Consider the following 21,336-nt stretch of genomic DNA (forward strand, 5'->3'; position numbering starts at 1 on the left):
ACAAAACAAAGTGCTCTTTGGTCTAAATTAGTACCATTTGCGCTAAAATGGCAATATAACGATAAATAATAAAACTACCACACTACTAGTAGAAATAATCTATCTTCTTCGGCTTTTATCCTTTTATTTTTATTCTTCAATGTTTGTATTTTTGTTTTTAAAGTTGTGTTCATTTTTATTCCATTACTGTTTAATGAATTAAGTGTATGTATCATCAGTTTGTAAAGTTGTTTTTAAAAGTGCTTTAGAAATAAACTTTGACCCGTCTTCCTGCTACATCTACATCTATAATGTGAAGCTTTCATTAAAAGATCACAAAAAGTGGACGACGTCGACCTCATCAGTAGAAATGGAATTTATTTGTCAGTCTTGTTAAAATAACAGAACTTAAGCTACATGGAGAAGTGGTTGGCAGAGTGGAGTTAGTACCGGAACAGAAACTATTCCAGTTAACAAGAGGAATGTTAAACTGAGCCACACGTGATCTTTCTGATGCCGTATTTGGTCTGAATTGGAGCCGATCACCTTCCCTGCTAACGTGAACGTAAGTCTGTTAACGTCATATGTGACACGTGACATCTACACACACATAAAGCACAACGGTGTTACTGAGAACCATCTTTTAGTTTTAGTGTTTAGCTGATCTTACCACCTAAAAGTCTCTGACCATTTCTTTGACCCTCTTCTCTCAACTCTCCCTCGTTTCCTCTCACACTCCCTCTTGTGCCATCCGGTACTCAAAGACGCTGCCCCGCTCGGCGAACGTCTCGTTCAGGCGCCTCCTCTTGGTCTGACGGCCGCTGTTTACTTCCTCCTCCTTTCCGTATCCGCCTCCTCCTGGGGTGTAGAGGCAGAACATGTCCTGCAGGGGGAGACACAGGAGGAGCTGATTAAAACCGTCACAAATGAATTATAGGCATTTTAAACTGTCTGTGTTAAGTTAAGTCTAGTGCACGGCAACACAGGCTGCAAGAGCTGTGATTGGTCCACTTGCTAGTAGCATGTTTGTGCTTTAGTATTTCCCGCTGCTTTTCCATCTCCGCAATTTTTGCATTGATTGTTTTGGATCAATACAGATGGGACACTTCGAGGAAAGAGATAAAAACATTTATACGACTTGTGTTTGTTGAAGTTTGGGTGAAATTTATCCAAAAGTGAAGCAGGAAGTATAAATAAAAATTAACCCAACTAGCAAAAAAAGACGCAGTGCTGACTGGTGTTTGTAATGTGTGTCCTCATACGTGGACACTGGGATTATTTCATGGAATATTATGATAAAGTTACCAGTATGTAACAAAAAATGTTGATTTTCATGTCTGAACGTTGCTGTGCAAAAGCAGAATTGCAAATAATGAATTCCCAATGTCCTCAAACGGAGTACTTGCTAATTAGGGAAGTTATAGCTCGTTAGACGAGAAGTTAATCAGCATAAATAAACAAGTTTAAACTGTAAAATTTTATGAGGTTTTGCAAATTTTTGCACTTTTCTTACGTGATCTGCTGCAGAATCATCATATTTTTACACCAACTAGTATCTAGTTATGAGGGAAAAAGTTTAAATTAAAGCAGAAATTCACGTTAATGTCCCCATACGAGGACGCAGGGTCTCCGGAGGTTCATTTTGAATTTTGAATGTCAATCAATGGTTTTGATTGATGCACCAACGAACTAGCAAAGCATTCTGGGATTTGCAGTATATACACTTGCAGGCCAGCTCTAACAGACATTTGAAATGACCCCGCGTGCCAAATATAATCACAACATGTGCCTGAGTTTGACATATATAGATTAGAGGGTATGTGGTCCTGCCAGGTCTCCTACAGTGTGAGAGTCTTACCCCCGGCTGCAGGCTGACGCTGGTCTTGGCTCCCAGGTTGAGGACTCGGCCGTCGGCTCTGTGAAGGAGGTTCAGTCCTGCTTCACCATTCTCACCTCCTGAACCATCAGAGACACAGAAACCATAAAATCATGAACACTATAAAGAAACGGTGCGTTCCATTTACCTCGGAGGTTGTGAGTTTGGAGCTGGGAATGACGTCACACCCGAGTTATCGGCGTTCCAGTTACAGAAGATGGAAAACTAGATGGTTGCGTCCATGAAAGCTCTTGTCTTGTCCCAATATAACTTGGTGTGTTCAATATTTACATTTTTTTTTAAAATTTACATCTTCAATTATTAAAAAAAATCTCAATATTAACTAATATTATTGCTATAGTGTTAAAATTTAGGCTATTTAAGTGACACAAATTGTAACTGGAACGTACCCTGAAACCAACTCATGAGTTTTTTACTAAAATTATTTACAGTGATGAAATCTACAAGACGACACGAGGCAGAAATTTATAAAAAATACTCAAAAGTTTTAATTTAATTTAATTTAATTTAAATGTAGAAAAATTACCCTATTAATCACAGTTTGCCACGATGATGTTTTTCTCTGTTTTGGTTTTTCCTGACTATTGTTTTTAGCCTTGTTAGCATGACATGGGCTTGTAGTTCCCATATAACACTTAAAAACTTAAATTACACTGTAACAGCATTTCAACAAATGTGTGTGTTTAAATATTGTCTGTACGACTGATTTAGTGAAACTAACCACAAGTGCTAATAAATGCAATATTACAGGAGCTTCTAATTACTGTTTACACACGGGGCGGCCATCTTGGAAACTCAACTCGGAGGCAGTGAGGATCCTACGACTTTCTCAGTAGGAAACTCTGACTTCTGGGTACAAATGGAACGCACCATATGCAAAATGTTCTCATGGCAACAGCATGGGCTCGTTTTAAGAGGAAATAAAGGATAAAGACATCATATTAAATTACAGGTTACCCTGGAGGCCGTAGGGGCGCGTGGCTCTCCTCTCCGTCAGCACAGACAGAACCACGTTGTCCCTGAACAGAAGTTTACGGATGACACCGTCCCCTCCGCAGTATTTGCCCACACCTCCTGATTCAGGCCTCAGAGAGAACTGCTCTAAAATCACTGGATATCTGGAAGAACAATGTACAAGAGCAACGTACAGATGAATAACCTGAAAAAAACTAGACTTCCTCAGCTGAAATGTGGACTCACCTCTTCTCCAGAATCTCTGGGTCTGTGATGCGGGTGTTGGTCATGTGACTGTGGACTCCACTCCGCCCGTTCCAGCCCGGTCCCGCCCCGGCCCCCCCGGCCACGGTCTCATAGTAACCAACCCTCTCGCTCCCAAAGGAAATGTTGTTCATGCACCCCTGAAGGAAACAGGATAATAAATATAGAAAGAAATCCAGGAGACGTGACGGATGTAGCGTCTCTCTCTGTCTCTCTCTCTGTCACGTACCTGTGAGGCGGCGCAAACCTCAAACGCTTTGAAAATGACGTCGACCACCCTCTGGGACGTGAGCACATTTCCTCCAACCACAGCTGCATTCTGGGAAGGCTGGAGGATGGAGCCAGGGGGGATGATAACTTTGATTGGTGCCAGACAACCCTGCATTGAGAAAAACAAAATATAATATATATATATTTATATAAAAGCAGTGGTCATTAGGGATGGGTGTCGGATGTTTTATTCAATACTGGAGCTTTTGAAACGGCATTTTGTGACGTTCAAGTTGGACAGAATATTAATTTAAATAATATAAATACAACTGAGAAATAAATTAACCAATATAAAATACAAATCACAACAAACTGTCATAATTCTCCTAATGAAACCAGTGGCGCTACCAGATACTACATTTAAAGGCTTTTAAAAAAATGCTGTGTCATCAGATGTTTAATCAAACTCCAGGTGTTACCTGCCCTGCACGATATCTCCTCAGAGCACTTGTTGCCGGTTGCAGAGACTGAAACTTTTGAGGTGAAGTACAGCCAGACTTTTGACCATTTTACCTTAACCCAGTGCTTTCTTCAGTGGAGTCCATGCAGGTGAAAAACCAACGTGACATAACGTGCAGAAATAGAGCTAAGGGGTAAGCTAAGCTAACTAAAAAGTCACTGGCACTGTAATGAAGCACCCAATTCTGTTTCTTTTCAGTCTAGTTACTACCGTAAGACTCAGCACTGATGTCAGCATCTCTAGTGGCCATAGATTATTCTGTGCAAGGAATGAAGAATATGTTTCTGATTGGACTGATTCTTTTGGCACGACTTAGAGCAAACACAACTAAACCTTAATAGTTTTTGTAAAGGCGCTTTTTTGGGGCACTGAAGGAGTTCGACGCCTAAATTTATGCATGTAGCCAACAACAGTGTGAGTGTAACAACTTCACCCAAACACTAGTCGGCGCTGTGGCTCATTTTTGCTTGTCCTGCTTCACTTTCAACAATAACGACGAGTCATACAAATGTTTGTTTGTTCTCCAAACCTCCTCAGTTAACCTCTCTGATTCCTTGTAAATCCAAAATCAATTTGAAAACTACAGAGATGGAGAAGCAACGAGAAATACTAAAGAGGAAACATGAAATCGAAACTCCCTGTAAGTCGCCAAAGGGCTCCTGTAAAATAAACCCTGACGTTACCTGGTTGAGGGGAATGTCCTGTCCCACCATGCACCGCAGGCAATAGATGAGAGCAGAGAGGGTGATGGCTCGTGGAGCGTTGCAGTTCCCCCACACCTCTGTTCCCGTCCCGGTGAAGTCAAACACCGCACTGCCCTGTAAACGACGGAGCTTTAAACATTTAACTGCACCCACACTGTGCACGTTGTCCTGTTAATTCAAATCTCCCCACTCACCTCTTCTTCATTAATCTGGACCCGGAGTCTGATCGGCGTCCCGTCATCCATGAAATCCTCCGACTCCACCTCCAAGGAGCCGGTCTGTTGCCGTCGACGACGCGCGAAGTCTTTCAGCATGTCCCTCACAGCCAGCTCTGCATTACTCTGGAGCAGAAGAGCCGTTAAAGTTTAACCGCCGCCGCCTCCTTTCAGAAACACAACCGTTAACAGTTAACACCACAGTTACCTGGATGTAGCCCATGTACGCCTGAACCACGGCCAGCCCGTAGCTGTCAATCAACTCCCCCACCAGCTGGCTGCCTCTCTGATTGGCCGCCACCTGAGCCCGGAGGTCTGACAGGTTGTCATGGAGATTACGAGTCCCAGAGCAGTCTGGGTACTGGGCTGGAGCCATCAGGGCCTCGGTCACAGCTGATATGGGGAGAAAATGGTATGTGAGGAGGAGGAGTCCAGAGACAAAAAGAGAGACAAAGAGAAACATCTCAATACTGTGAATGTTACATCATTTCAAATGTCTATGATACACTGCAAATCCCAGAATGCTTTGCTAGCTTGTTGGTGCGTCAATCAAGAACATCGGTTGACATTCATGACTGTGTGAACTGTGTAAAACTGAGGAAAAGCAGTTACTTTTATTGGAATATTTGCAGTTAATGTTTTCAATGTAATTTTTGTTATGTTTAGACTTTCTAAACCTCACCTTCCTCCTGGAAGACGCCACCAGTGACCAGTTTAAAGGAGGTGAAGACAGCGCCCTCCTGCTGCAGGGTGGTGGAGTGTGGGGGCATGGAGCCCGGGGTGATGCCTCCGATGTCAGCATGGTGCCCCCTGCTGGCTACGAAGAACACGGGGCCGCTCACCCCTTTTCTGAACACCTGGGGTGAGAAGAGGCCGAGAGAAGGAAGTTAGTACGTTTAAAACAGATTATTGCCTTAATCCGACTTTAACTGGACAATGTAAGCGCATGTAAACACGTTACTCTGAATTAAGACACTCAGATAATGTGATTGGAAATCGATTTTCTCTGGCATGTGCAGAGGGGATGCATTGACATCACTGCCCCGAGTGGCAAACACATGGTAAAGTGTATCAGTAAATACAGTGAGACCAGGAAAATGTGGATTATCAGGTCAAATTAAGGACAAATGGACTCGACAGTGATCCATGCAAACTAGTATGGACTTGGAAAAGTGGATTAGCCTCAGTTTCAGTTAGTTTAAGTTAAGTTTTAGGTCATTTCAATTATGATAAATGTAGCTAAATAAAAGATGCTGATGCTAAGAGTTTTACTGAGAATTAACGTTAGCCATATAATACTGTAGCGTTAAAAGGACGATGAGGAGTGATCACAAATATTACGTTTATTGTTTTATTGTTGGTTCAATCAATCGCACAACAGCTCTTCACCATTTTTTTTTAATTAATTTAGACACTATTAAAGCCAATGATTGAAGCTAAAAATCGCTACTAATCTCCATGCTCATTCGTCACTTTTTGCCACTCATTGGCCGTAACATGGAGACCTCCACCAACTGTGACATCACGTACATACCCTCTATACATCTTAATTGGAATTTAACTAGAAAACGCGTGTGTGCATGCTCCACAACCGCTGCGCTGACGTATGACCTCAGAACAAAAACATCCAAGATAGCCGGTCGCCTGAAGAAGAAGAAGGTAAACAGAGCCAGTAGAAGAACAACCTGAGGGATAGCGCCATCTTATCTGCACCAGAAGTAGCGCAAACATTATGTACGAGATTAAAAAAGCTGAACTACTACTACTACTTGTTGTGTTGAAATGCCGGCCTGCCTCATGAACAACTCTAGTTATTTATTATATAATAGGTCAACTGGAAAGGAGCCGTATTAACCCACTGAGAAGAAGCATATACACATTCAGAAAGTCTAATTTTGAGCCTAGCTCCATTAAGCTGTGCATGTAAACGTACTAAGTGAAGACAGAGGAAAGGAAGCAGGAATATGTGCGTAGAGGAAAGGTTGACTGACTGGCGTGATGACTGTGAGGTCTGGGAGATGGCTGCCTCCGGCACACGGGTGGTTACTTAGAATCACGTCCCCTTCTTTCAGCTTGTTCCCCACAGATCTGATCTGCACAGAGGAAAAGAAAGAAACAGAACATCCCTCTCTCCATCACACCGTGAACGCTTCGGCAAACGGACCCGCACTCAGAAACAAACCCCTCACCTGGTACTGGACAGTCTCCTGCATGGCCCCCAGGTGGACGGGGATGTGGGGCGCGTTGGACACTAGACCTCCATCTGGTCCGAACACGGCGCAGGAGAAGTCGAGGCGCTCCTTGATGTTCGTGGAGATGGAGGTTCTTTGGAGAACTCTGCCCATCTGCTCTGTAGGCGGAGAAAAAAACGGAGCAAAACTTAAACTTAAGCTTCTGTTCTTCCTTTCATCCCCCTCCTGTCGCTTCCTACCCGCTATGCTCATGAAGCGGTGGGAAAAGATCGAGAGCTGGACGGTGTTGAGCTCGGTGCCGAGAGCGCAGTGAGGGTCGGAGCCCACGGTCACGCAAACGTCGCCCCCTTCTGTCAGATGGGCTTCACAGCAGGGCTCCACGAGGATGGTGCTGATGGAAGAGAAGAAAAAGATTTATACAGATACGGAAATACAAACACTACGACACAGACAGACATTCATTTTGCATTTGAAAACTAGTCTCCAGTGGTGAATGCCTGCCTGTTTTTGTCGATGATGATTGCTGGTCCTTGGATGTCGTGACCACATGCCAGCTCCTCCCATAGATACACACTGGTGTCGAGGTAGCCGCCCTCAAAGTAACACTTGGTCATCTACACAGAGGGGACACAAACCTGTTATCTGGGGTCTTACACATTTGAAATTTTAAAATCCCTAAATACTTTTTCCAGACTGTAATTTTTTGCCTCTACTCAGGTATTACCCAGAACACCTTCTTCTGTCTCCAACTAGTCCTAAACGCTGCCGCCAGGTTATAAACAAGGTCAAAGAAGCGAGACCACATCATTCCCCTTCTCACATCATTACACTGGCTCCCTGTTCACTTTAGGATACACTTAAAACTTCAGATTATTTATAAATACCTCCATGGTGTTCGTATGTCTCTGGGCTTCTCACCCCTTTTCTTTTTTCCTTGGCTTTTAGTGGCATTTGATCTGTTTTTATTTATTCATTCATTTATTTATTTTCATCTGGTCGCCCTGGGTGTTAATAGCTTTTCATTTGTTGATACATACACGTTGATCTGTATCTCACATGTTTTATATGACACGTTGAATGTGAAGCACTTTGGTGAAAATGCTCTTTCCATCAGTAAATAGTTGTGTGTCATGTAAATAAATTATGGAATTAATCGTTTGTTTTCATTAATCTGAATATATATGTTGTTATGTCACCAAGTCATTTCCAGAAGATTAAAGCTAATGTAGCTCACACAAATCTAACCCAGATAAATTCAGTCCATTTATTAATTTATTTTTACATACGTTTACGTTTTAGAAACAGTCTTGGAAACGTGAATATTTTTCCATACACTACTTTTTATTTTTCCATCTATTTCCATCCTGGTTTAAGTCCTGTGCACGTGTTTGTATGTGTGCGATACAAAGAGCTGTGTGTGCGTCCATTCACACGAAGTGAGTCCTCTCACCGTGACGGGTTTGGCCTGCCTGTGTCCCGCCTTTGTCTTGTGCACTGACTTGATGCCGGATTTCCCACAACCCCTCACTCTGATGTCATCCACCATGACGGGTCTGTCTGGGATGGTAAATCCAAACTCCTTCAGATAACTGAAAGACGAAACGGTCAGAGAAGAACACGTGAAGCCCGGTAGGTCACAGGGAGCATGGGAAACCATACGTACTGCAAACAGCTGCAAGGTCAATAGTATACAAAGCTTATCTACGATGGAAAAATCATACATCGGCTTGATAGCGTGTTCCTTTACAGTGTAAACAGGAAGCAGGAAAAGTGTGATCAGCAGTGATTTACGAGTCAACGCCGGTGCAGAGAAATGAGAGAGAAAGGACCAAACCGTTGGGTGAAGGCGCCGCGGAAGTCGCCGGCTTGACAGGACTGGGCGTTGCTAGGGTAACCGGCAGCAGTAACCATGAGAGCGCAGTCGGTGCCCTCGTAGCGCAGGTGGAGGAAGACCTCAGTGGTTATCTGACCGCTGACGAGGACGAGAAACACAACGCTGCTTCAGTCCGGAGGAATGTTCAGAGAATAACTAGTGGTGCGTTTCATTTACCTCAGGATGATGTCACGCCTGAGTTACTGGCATTCCAGTTACAGAAGTCGGGAAAAGTCCAAATATAACTTGATGTGTTCAATATTTACATTTAGTAAATACGTTTTTTAAAATTTTTTGATATTAACTAATATTACTGCTTTATAATATTAAGGTCCAAAAATCGTAAATGGAACAGATAACTTGAACCAACTCATGTGTTTTTTGCTTAAATTATTCACAGTGATGAAATTTACAAGATCACACCAGGCAGAAATGTATAAAAAAATATTCAAAAGTTTTAATTGTTTGCCACAATTTGCCACGATGGTGTTTGGCTCTGTTTTGGTTTTACCAGGCTATTTTTTTTAGCCGCTGTTAGTGGCGACGTGGACTTGTAGTTCCCATATAACACATGAAAAGCGTAAGTTACACTGTAACAGCATTTCAACATATGTGTGTGTTAAAATACTGTCTGTACGACTGATTTAATGCAATGAAAACTAATCAGAAGTTATAAAAAAAAGGAATATTACAGGCCATCTTGGTAACTTAACTCAGGGGTAGAGAGGATTCCATGACTTTTCTGACTATAACGCCCCAGAAGAAAATTCCAGCTCAGGAATTCTAACGTCCGGGTACAAATGGAACGATCCAATAATTATTTGTTAAAAAGTGCATTTTTCAAACCAGAGTAAAAGATCATCAACACCTCGGCCCTGGTAGAGACAATGTGGTTCCCTAAATGTAGACCATACACACACTTTTTGGAGTTGCTTGGATAATATGAGATCCCAATGACATGTGTTATGTTGTACTTGGTGCAGGTGGAGGTTTGCTACTTGGCTAAGATACTTCATACAGTGTCTCGAAAAGCCATCACAAGACACTGGTACAAACTTCAATCTCCTAATTGGAACCAGTGGTTGGAAATAATAAAGGAAATATGGACAGTGGAAAAAATGACTCGTGTGCTGCGTCTGAGGGAAGGTTTGTTGGAGAAAAGATGGAGATTTTATCAAGAAATTTCTTCCTGTATTAATGTAGCTATGTTCCTTATGCATATTTTCTTTCCTTCTACTCTTAAACTTTGTTCTTTACTATGTTCAATTATTATTATTTACTCACGTGTTTCATATTTTGAGCAGAAACTATGTGTAATTGTATTACCTTAAAAACTCAATAAACCCTGAGAGATGTAACCAGATGTGCAGCAGCATGAGCCCGGTGCGTGCAGTGTTTTCGCTGGTTCTGACCTGGTGAAGCCGCGTGAGTGAAGCGCATCGTGGCAGCGCTTGGAGAGATGCTCCACCCTCCGGTCGAGCTCGCCGAAAGAGTTCTGCTCGTACTGCAGCGAGCACGGCTCCTGAACCTCCTCCACAACATCAGCTAGAGCCAGGCCATAGGCTGACAACACACCACTGTACCTGCAAAACACACACACACACACACATGTTAGGACTGGGCGGTACGGCTGCTGATCCAGACTGCCACACCTCTTCCATTCACATGTTAGGAATCTCTTACATATACAGTTTATGTATTTATAACCATCCATGAACCATTATAACCAACCATGAACTAATGACTGAAGTATAATAAACTTCTCATTCATTCATATGTAACTAATGGGCGGCGACTTTTATATCGAGAGCGTGAGAAATGTGGTGTGAACTTATTGAAATGCATCCCTGCATAAAAAGTGGTGCAACTTGCAACCTTAGCCCGACAACACCTTCATAAAATGTTTGTTTGGTTGATGTCAGATTTTTTTTGAAACCAGAAAACCTCCAAACAACAGTTACGGCTCCTTTTAATGGACGACTTCACCTTCACCTTCACCTCACAGTGAAGCAGCAACATTAAAAAGGGGCTGAAACATTGTTCTGAAAGCTCTATAATCAAATACAACTGTATGGCGGAATATTAATAATTCATTACCATAACGAAAATATATACTGGTATCCGGTATGAACCGGTTTACTGCCAAGCCCTAACACACTCTGTGCGCTCGTGGTCTCTCTGTACACTACTTCTTTTTCAACCCTCTCTTAAAAGACATTTTTTCTCTTTGCATTTTAACTCAGTTTGAGGTGTTGGCTCTTATTGTTTTAATTCTTTGATTGTTTTACGATTTTAATTTTGTTTATAATTCAATTCTTCGACATGTTTGGCCAGCTGTGTTGCTTTTAAAGTGCTTTATAAATTATTATATTCTTATTATTATAGACAGATTTCATCTATAGCCTCTCGCAGCCTTTCTTACTTGTGTATAAAAACGGTCTTCATCCCGAGGGCTCGTGCTATAGCGCAGGCGTGTTGGCCGCCTGCGCCCCCGAAACAAGCCAACACGTGTTGAGATGTGTCGTGACCTTTGGCCTGTGACGGCGTAGGAGGTCGGGGAAGAGGTGTAGAGAAAGAAAGAAAAAAAAATAGTTTTAATTACTGCAAATTCTAGAAGGCTAAAGGTGACTGAAGCCAAAAAACTAAATACCTGTGTCAGAGCCCTGATTGGTCGGCACATGGCCTCGTTTGCAACGCGAATGAATCCCATGGCGACCTCCTCCATGCTCATTTCTGACGTGCTGTTGTGCGAGCCGTTGGCTCCGTTTGTGCCAGCCTTGAAATGCAAGCATTAAAAAAAAATTTTTATTAATTTTTCATGATCACGATGATGTGAAGCGTGAAATGTGAGCTGTAAATATCAGTGCCTGCGACTGGCTAGAAGACAGGAAGAGGTTGATCTCTTCAGTGAGTTGGCGGAAGTGCTTCGTGGTCTCCTCCAAGGACAACGGCTCGTTCTCCCCGGGCCCGAAGATTTTAGGGAAGAAGGAAGGAAGGAGACGCCCCAGAGCTAAGTTAGCGTCAGTCACAGTCAGAGGGCCGCCTTGAAAAAAAGGAAAAAATACATAAAAAAAATCACACACATTAAGTCTTTCTTTTTTTAAAAGCTGATTCTGCTTCATTTAGACCTGTTGTCCTCATAAGTGGACGCTTTAGTCTGCCATCTAGAGGTAGGAAAGGGTCAACACTCTAGTCAGGGTAAGAACTGATTCATTCTGCAGCCGAACACGGGACAAAAGCAGAAAAAACCTCATCAAATTCTACGGTTAAAACTTGATAATTTATAATTTATTAACTTTTCTAGTTTGACTTGCAAATTTATCAAATTCTATCAATAGTAACGAGCTACAACATCACTAATAGCATTTAAGGACACTGGGATTTCATTGTTTGTAATTCTGTCTTTGCATAAGGTAATGAAATATATAGTTTTATATTCACACACGGTGACTAAACAGCAAAATAATCCCTGTGTCCACATATGAGGACATTCTTTTCAAAAAACTACTTCCTGTTCAAAGATTAGTTGTTGTACTTCTTAAGTCCTACTAATCCTAGATACCCTAGAGAAATTAAAAATGCAAACAAAAGCTTGATGAATCCAGAGCGTATGCAGACCCCAAGTGTAAATGGTTCTCACTTGCACATGCTACGAACATACGTTACAGCTTCCATGTCTAGCATCACCCTCAAACAGTCAGACTGTGTGAAAGGTGAGAGCCGCTGGAAACCATGTTACATGAGATGAATATCAACAGCACCAAGAATGCTGTTTTTATTTTGCTAAGCACACACTGCAGCTCCGACTGAGAACTGTGAGGCAATGTCCAGTTATATAATCAGCTGGACACTCGAACGTGTGTCAGTTTACGTAAATCAGATTATCAACCTAGAGTGAAGCAAAGGAACACACACAAAAAAATACATGTCTGTGGATTTATTTATATATAGGGAAACACTGCTGGACACAATTTAGTCACTTAAAGAGTCGACAAAACCACTACTGGTGGTGAAAGTGAGATGGAAATTTCTAGCTTATTACTTATAGTAATGATAAACCCTATTCGTATGGAGACCTCTGGTAATTTCTAATAATCACATAGGTCGTCTGTGATCCTAATCCCGTGCGAATCGTCCATGTGTGTTTTTTTTCTGCCCGTGGTCACTTAAGAATTATGAAGTATGGGTTCTAACTCAAAGTTTTGACAAAGTCAAGATGTCGCTGAACTATTCGCCCATTTAGCCGGATAAAATCCTTGAATCAACCCATAACGTGTCCGTCGGCAAAGGTGGAGCTTTTTTAAATACTGACAGGTCATTGGGAATCTCTTCCCTGGAATAAATAGCATCAAAAATAAATTTTTATCATCTATTATATTGCAAAGTAATTAAAATTGTCTCTTACACGCAGTGAAGTGAGATGGAAAGTAGCAGAGCCACAACAATGGAACGTAAATTTGAGCAAAACACTGAGTTTGTTTATCTCGTGTGAATACGCCACATGAAACACAGACGTAGGGGGTAATATCTGAATCACAGGATGTCCTCGGGTTAAAAATAATCCAGTGCGAACAGGGCTATAGTCACCTTTTCTGTAACAGGCCGGTCCTGGATGTGCACCTGCAGACTCTGGTCCAACCACAAACATCCCTGATCTGGTGGGGAAAGAAAGTAAAGAAATAGAGAGGAACGAGAAATGGTTTCAAACAAATTTAGTTTAAATAGTGATAATGGAGTAGTAGTGAAGAGAAAGAACACAATGCATGACATTGCATGAGTATCTGACACAGAAACGCGGCAAAATTACAGTTATCGCAAGATTTGAACGAGCTTTCACTGGGTTAATGTCCCACTAGGAACACACTGTACGTAAAAATTATACTGTATAATTTCTAAGAACAGACGGTGACTCCTGTTAATATTTAGTCCGAGGTCACCCGTAAGACAGCGGGTTCATAGGCGATAAACAATCCACAGTGAAATGCACAATGTGCGAACTAACCTGAAAAAGAGTCGAGATCCTCCACCTGCAGCCACGGTGTTGATATCCAGCTGAGGGGCCTGCAGGGTGACTCCGGCGGTGGTGGCTTCAAACACGTGTTCATACTGGCCTGCATATCGACTCACATCAGTGGAGGTTCCTGTAGGGAAATTAAAAAAAACAAACATGAGGACGACAACCAGCAAGAAGCTTTTTACAATTATAGCACAAATGTGTCTGTGTGGGAAATTAAAAGAAACTTGACACGACACGCACTCACCGCCCATGTCGAAGCCAATCACGGGTTTTTTCTCCATCTGGCTGTAAGAGGTGATCGCGTACCCCACCACACCCCCCGCCGGGCCGGACAGAACGGCCCGAGAACCGCAGAACTGATCCATGGGGGTCAGACCTCCATCTGACTGCATGAACAACACGTCCACGTCCTGAGGACAGAGGGAAGTGACAGGTTAAGCTGTTGGTGTCACTTCTGATGTCATTTCTGTTATAAATTATCATTACTTCCAGTTCTGCAAGAAAAGGGACGGTTTCAGTTTTATAGCAGTTTCTGCATGCTCCTCGGGTTAATCCTAAGTATTTATGTAACAGGCGATTTATAAACGCCTATAACTAGCACATGCTAATGTCAGCAACACACAGTAGTCATCGTACGGCCTGTTTGTGCAATAGCACTTTAAAAAATAACTAGAGTTAGCTTAAGTTGTGGTTTAAAACTGTAACTGCATGTTAGCTAAGATATAAACGACCATTAAAGTTCTACCACTTCTTAGCATATTGTAGCCTTCTACCACTTTGTTTTGTTTGTTTTTTGTTTGTTTTTTTAAATTAGGTTTAAGGAGAATATACACATACATTAAACATGTGCGTGGCTGTAAAATCTTGGTCTTGTTTGTGCACTAGTACTTTTTCAAGAGGCTAAAGTGAGCTGAAATACTGGTTAGAAAAAATGTAACTAAACCTACAGAGATATAACCATATATCAATATATAATACATACAACAGCATTAAGCTAAATGTGGGGCTTCAGGGCTAACTATGACATGCTAACATGACTAAAACGAGAATACACTAGCTTTTGAATGTTCAAGAAGTATATCAGTTACAATCTTAGCTTAGCATGCTAGCAGCTGCTAATTATCGCTTATATCTTTTTAGCGTATTGGAGTATTTAGAACTTTACCAAAAGTAAGTGAAAACTTCAATAACAACGCTGATTCTTTTATCAAGACAAAAAGGAATATGTGACATTTTTTAAATACCTGACATGTGTTTGTCTTGATAAAAGAATCAGCGCTATTATTCAAGTTAAAGAAGACCAAATGAACGTTTTTTTTCTTAGCTACACCGCAAGCATGTAGCTTAAATGTGAGTCCAGGTATTATTTTAGAGTTTGGGTAGTTTTTCACTCTGCAATGAAAAGATAAATAGCTACTGGAACATCTGGAAACATCCTGCCTTTGATCTCCGGGGTTGAAGGCATTGAAATGTGTACCTGTATGGCAGCTTACTATATACACAAAACACACCTATGGACACACACAACACACCTCCAGACCACCTCTGAAGCCAGAGGTGAAGCCTTTCAAATACTGACGAATTTTTGGCGTGAGGTAGGCGTCGGCGCAGACCGTGTAACCGCGAGGGACCGCCCTCACCATCGGCATGACCTCGCTGGAAAGAGAAACCTGGGTGAAGCCCAGACGGCGAGCCAGAGCTCCCACCGCTTTCTCGTGATCAGACCATCTGCAAAGCAGAGAACGTTATGTAAGTCTACCACTCCTTGTCTATGTGCTTTAAAGTCTGCAACACACCTTCTTTTTAACGAGGAGTAAACTTTGTCTGGGTCTTTTTTAAATAAAGATACAGCGAGAAAGACAGGATAAGAGATCAGATAAAGATCTCCTCTGGGTAAATGTGAAACGAGTTTTACTACTGACGTGTACGAGTGCAGCAGAAGGACAGCCAGGCTGGTGATACCACGGGACAACACTCCTCTCAGATCTTTCTCCACTTGCTCCAAATCCAGCTCCCTCAACACCTCCAGAGTATCCCCCGTACTGCCTGAGAAAGGATTATTCAAATTATGTTATATACTCTAAAATACTCTATTACTGAGGCAACAGGCAGGCAGATGTGACCAACAGCTGCATACAGTTGCTACAACATTAAAACTTTGTGCACTTGTACTTTTTCAAGCAACTGAAATATTCAAGTTTATTTTACTTTTGGTAAAATTCTACATACTTGCTAAAATGATACAAGCGATAATTAGCAGTTGCTAGCATGCTAAGCTAAGATTATAAACGTTATACTTCTTGAGCATTCGAAAGTTAGTATATTGTCATTTTAGACATGTTAGCATGTCATAGTTAGCCCACTTTTAGCTTAATGCTATTGTATCTATTACTGATATAAGGTTATATCTATATAAGTTTAATTACACAATTTTTTTAACCAGCATTTCGGCTCACTTTAGCCTCTTGAAAACTCTTGATAACTAGCACCTGCTAACATGTGCTAGCCATCGTGCGGCTGTGAAATCTTTGTCTTGTTTGTGCAATAGCACTTTGACAAGTAGCTAAAGTTTGTTTAAGATGTGGTTTAAAACTCTAACTGTATGTTAGTTAAGATATAAAGTTAGCACATTATAGCCTCTAGCTCTTTTTAGCTAAGTGCTACCAGTTTAGCTGTAAGATCTTGTTCTTGTTTGTGCACTAGTATTTTTTTCAAGAAGCTAGAATGAGCTTAAATACTAGTTAAAAATGATGTAATTAAACTTATATGGATACTGTATATTAATGTAGAATACATATAATAGCATTTTGCCAAAAGTGGAGCTTCTGGGCTCTAATATCGTATGCTAACATGCTTAAAATGAGAATATCCTAACTTTCTAAAGCATTTTACTAAAAGTCAAGATAAACTTGACTGATATAGCCTTTAGCTACACCACTAGCACGGCTTAAAAGAGTAGCAGCACAAAGAAACTGACAGTGAAAAGGTTTGTGACGCATTATAAGTTCGGACCACAACTGATACATCATCACACCCTACAAAAAGTAACGTGCAGTTGTGTGTGCTATACCCGTGACGGTGCGTTTGGGATCTTTCCTGGGTAGCTGGCAGCCATCTTGCCTGAGGACGACGCGCTCATCCACCTCTATCACCTCCTCATACAACACCTCAGGCATCGCAACCTCCTACACACATATATACATGTGTCATATACCCAAACACAGTTCAAAACAGTGAGTTCAAAGTAAGTGTGCTAACAAAAGAGACATCTGATCAAAAGCGGTCAGCGGTGATCAACAGGTGAGAATGAACCTATCAAGTTAAGGATTCAAGGTTTATTCATTGAATTCAATTAAAAGTTATGCATGAAACGCTCTCTAAGGAGTGACTGTGTGAATGAGTCTCAAGGAATAGACGGATGATGCTGCTTCACAAGGTGAATGCTGAAATCTGCACATTCTACTAAATTCCACTATCTCTGTTCTGTGACACGGCTTCACAGATAAGTGACCACTTAAACCATGAATGGTACATCTGGTGTCGGGTCAAACTCCAGGACCTGCCCCCAGTCTCAGTGACACAACATTATAAGTAAACCTCGTGTTTGCAGCAACACAACCCCTGCGCCCAGACTACTTATGACCACAGCCTGCAGTAAATACTTAAAGAGGTTGTATAGGCCCAAAGAAAACTAACGGGTGATACAGACCAAGTCAAACAGCTTCGGTCTGGCCTGTGTGCCGATGTGGAGAAGGTCCTTGAAGCCTTTTGTGACCAGGAGCGCCGTTCTTTCTCCTTCTCTCTCCAGCAGCGCGTTGGTTGCCACCGTAGTACCCATTCGGATCCAGCCAATCAGGGACGTGTCCACGGGCTGGTCACGAGGAAACGCCTTGCCCGTTTCCTGTCAATAAATGCATGCAAAATTTAAAATACATACTTCTTCGTTTTATGTTTTGCTGTCCGATCTAGTTTTTATTTGCCTTGCGTTCATAATAATCTTGCATTTCCACTCTGGATATGACCTGAAACACCTTTTTAAGCTCAATCAGCACACTTCTTTCCTGAGCAATCAGTGGCTTTACATGCACATCTTAATCGAGCTATGCTCAAAATTCAAGTTTCTGAATGAGGTCCTTGTTCCAGTTCACATGCAACCGAGAAACATGACGGGAATATGTCCTCCTCCTCCACATATGTGGCGATATGTGTCTTTTCAGAAGGTTAATACAGCCTCATATAATATACAACTGGAATCGTTCATGTGGCAAACTGGCATTTAAACAATAACCAGATGGATAATAATTCAGCTTTTCAATCTCATACGTAATGTGCGCGCTACTTCTGGTGCAGATAAAATGGTGCTCTCCCTCAGGTGATTCTTCTACCGACTCTGTTTACCTCCTTCTTCTTCTTCTGTGACCGGCTATCTTGGATGTTTTTGTTTCTGGGTCATACGCCAGCGCAGCAGTGGTGGAGCATGCACACACGGATTATCCAGTTAAAGTCTGATTAAGGCGTATACATGCCAGAGAAAATCGAATATTATCTGTGTGTCCTCATCTGATAAGGAAAATTCAGATTTTAGTCGTAGTAATGTGTTTACATGCACTTTAGTTGCAGTAAATTCCAGTTAAAGTCGGATTAAGGCAATAATTAGTTTTTTCACGTGCATGTAAACATACTGAGAGATTTATTAAGTGAGTTTTATGAGCTACTTGCCAATTATAAATACAAGATTTTTAGTAAAATGTCCTGAAAACCACAAGCGCAACAAAGCTTTGTAACCGCTGAGACAGCTACAGTTTCTTGCCTAACCTTTCCAACTTGACAGAGTTCTTGCCAGTATTTGAGAAACGGGACACGGCCTTCACCTCACCTCCTCCAGGACCCTGCGGATCCCCTCAGTGGGAGCGTCTTTGTAGTTCTGGGGGTCCCTGGAGAGAAGCTTCAGGACCCTCTCCCGGCCGTCGGGCAGCCGGGCAAACACATCCGTGAAGGTGCCACCGCGGTCGATGGCGAAGTCAAATTTTCCCGTAGTCTCGGCCATGGCGACGAGAGAGAGAAGTCTGAAACTTAAGTGGAGTGAGAGTGAGATTATATAGATTGTCGAGTCTTTACGGTGCTGATAAGGGAAATGCTTGAAGTAGCTGCAGAAAGGGAGGGAGGGGGGTTTCACAAAGAAAGTCACAACAAAGGACTTGTTATTGCTTCCTCTTGCAGACCCTCAAAGACTTTGACACATGACACACATGACTGAACAGACAAACACACACTTCTAAAGTATGCATACAAGTAAGTAAACACAGCTGATGCATCCAAGCTGCAGGAAAGAATCTCACATTTGCCAATTTGCAAACTATCTATCCAGGTTTCTGCACTTTCAAAAATGCCAGTTTTGCGAATTTAAACCAGAATATAGCTTGCAAATGAAAAAAATGTAAACTATATTCTGCAAAAGAAGAAAAAAAACACATGCAAGGAGAGTTGTAGGTTTAAAGGACTATTGCGTCATGTACAAAAACATGCATATTTCTGCAGGTGAACCCTGCAAAAAGATCTGTGGGGGAAAAAAACATTAACTCGCTTCGGGTTCTGCAGAAGACAGTGTAGAAACCACATAAACCAGCATTTACTGACATCGAAATGAGCTTTTCTTGACTCGGCTGTTTACTCGCAACGCCGTGGCTGCAGCCGGCTGAGTCCGAAAAGCGTGCTCGATTTGAGGCGACGAAAGCACCGACATCACCGGCCTCTTGACTCACCTGCCTGCCCGAGCGTCTGCTGCTGCACCGGCGAACTGTTAATCTCCGATAATCCGACGACAGGCGGAACCTCCTCCCCTCACCTCAACGCGCAGCCCTCGTTACAAACCGCACAGGAACAACCCGGCGCGTCGAAGAGAACTGGAGGAGTTTCTCGTCCAGATGGTTGCTGCTTTGACTCCGCCCTCCCCCTGTAAGGGAGCCGAGGGTCTGAAATGTGAGCTACTGGGTTAATGTGGTCCTGAGAGGCCGCTGTGCTGTGCTGTGCTGTGCTGTGCCAAGCGCGCACACAGGTGAAACCAAAGAACTACAACAGGGGAATACACGTGTCCTGAACTATACACTAGCAGGGGCGATTCTAGGGGCAGAGCTACAGGGGTGCCTTCAACCCCTGAGACCAGACCATTTGTTTGAAATGCATTGTAATTTCTTTATTTCACTGCATATTATAATTTAAAGCCATATTCGCACAAGTCATTTCTAATAATCACAGAGGTCTATGAAAAAATTACACCACATATTACCTGCCATAATTCTCATAACGCAGAGGTCCTCTGATAAAACTAATTCGGTGTGAATCGATATATCTGTGAATTTTTTACTTTTTGGTGACTTTTGTTTGATTTGCAGCTTTTTTTTCTACCTCTTGTCTCTTAAGAATTATAAAGGATGTGCTGTAATTCAAAGTTCGGACAGATATTAGGGTGCGAAGTCGAGGTGTCCCTGAAGTATTCACCCGTTTACACGAATGAAATCATTAAATTAATCATTAATGCGTTCATATCTTATTGTGGGACTGATTTAGATAACACCAGGTTGTTGGTTATTTCTTCCCTGGGATAAAGAGTATCAAAAATATATTTTTATTGTCCAAGGTAATTAAAACCGTCTCCGACATGCAGTGGAGTGAGATGGAAAGTAGCAGAGCCACAACAACGGAATCTAAATTTGACAAAAACACAGTTTGTTTATCCCGCGTGAACGCGCTACATGAAACACAGATGTAGGGGGCTAATATTTGAATCACGGGATGTCCTCAGGTGAAACTAATCCCGTGCGGAATAGGGTTTAAGTCACCAATGTGCACCAAACTATGAAGCTCTTTATTTTAATGCAAAGGCAGAATTGGAAATCCCAACGTCCTCAAACGAGTACCTGTGAATTGTTTTTTAAATTTTCATGTCATATCAAACTAAAAAAGTTAATAAGCATAAATAAACAAGTCTACTGACCCTCCAATACCAAAGACAAAGACAAAGTGTCTACTTAAGAGGACAACAGGTCTAAATGAAGCAGAGTACGCTTACCGTCCTCATACGTGCTCTTACTTTGAAAACAGCAACTTCCGGTTGAAAATATGAAAAAACAAACATTTTTTTAGAAACATTAAATGAAAATAGACCGTTTTTTTAAATTTTGTTTATCCATTCACAACCCCAACAAAAAAAAATGCCTTGAATTTTAATTTTTTAAATTTAAAAATAACTGTTTTTTAATATATCGTTTTCTGAACAGAAGACATTAGAACGTCACTTTAACCATCAGTAGCCACAGACCTAAATAACTTGATCCCTTTATTATTCCCACCTTTCTCCAGGTTATCCACTATGGGATACATCAAAGGGCTATATTAACTTATCTTATTTTGATAACAGAGAGGTCAACAGGAATTATACGGCAATGACGATTATACGTGTGCTCCAAGGTCCACCTATCAAACGTGGTTATTCCAGGGACAAAAGGAGAAAA

The 21,336-nt window shown here is 41.8% G+C and overlaps 1 protein-coding gene across 2 annotated transcripts; it reads right to left on the reverse strand.

Annotated features, from left to right (window-relative positions):
• Positions 1-340: 340 nt before the first annotated feature.
• oplah (5-oxoprolinase, ATP-hydrolysing) lies at positions 341-19,795 on the reverse strand. 2 transcript variants are annotated; one of them, XM_047568700.1, is made up of 28 exons: positions 19,588-19,795; positions 18,702-18,891; positions 17,535-17,726; positions 16,896-17,010; positions 15,748-15,871; positions 15,358-15,553; positions 14,070-14,235; positions 13,811-13,949; positions 13,396-13,463; positions 11,676-11,851; positions 11,459-11,584; positions 11,231-11,343; positions 10,221-10,391; positions 8,770-8,907; positions 8,386-8,524; positions 7,437-7,549; positions 7,175-7,326; positions 6,933-7,093; positions 6,735-6,836; positions 5,426-5,600; positions 4,952-5,136; positions 4,723-4,869; positions 4,508-4,642; positions 3,324-3,473; positions 3,077-3,234; positions 2,834-2,994; positions 1,838-1,935; positions 341-862 (listed from the first exon to the last, which is right to left on the reverse strand). In XM_047568700.1, the coding sequence occupies exons 2-28, from the start codon at positions 18,870-18,872 to the stop codon at positions 710-712; spliced, it is 3,924 nt and encodes a 1,307-aa protein (XP_047424656.1). In that variant the 5' UTR covers positions 18,873-18,891; positions 19,588-19,795; the 3' UTR covers positions 341-709. The 2 variants fall into 2 exon arrangements, with proteins under 2 accessions (XP_047424656.1, XP_047424655.1); XM_047568699.1 differs by having other exon boundaries at positions 18,702-18,897; positions 19,588-19,794.
• Between the last annotated feature and the right edge of the window lie 1,541 nt (positions 19,796-21,336).

Source organism: Mugil cephalus, chromosome 18 (genome assembly GCF_022458985.1).
Source record: "Mugil cephalus isolate CIBA_MC_2020 chromosome 18, CIBA_Mcephalus_1.1, whole genome shotgun sequence".
Taxonomy (NCBI): Eukaryota; Metazoa; Chordata; class Actinopteri; order Mugiliformes; family Mugilidae; genus Mugil; species Mugil cephalus.

What these genes read in the sequence shown, in the direction of transcription:
- oplah (XM_047568700.1), bottom strand. Translation starts at nt 18,872, where the DNA reads ATGGCCGAGACTACGGGAAAATTTGACTTCGCCATCGACCGCGGTGGC. An exon ending in GCTTCAGAGGTGGTCTGGAG is followed by an intron (nt 14,236 to 15,357) that starts GTGTGTTGTGTG and finishes CTCTGTCCTCAG; the next exon opens with GACGTGGACGTGTTGTTCAT. An exon ending in CCAGAGATTCTGGAGAAGAG is followed by an intron (nt 2,995 to 3,076) that starts GTGAGTCCACAT and finishes TTGTTCTTCCAG; the next exon opens with ATATCCAGTGATTTTAGAGC.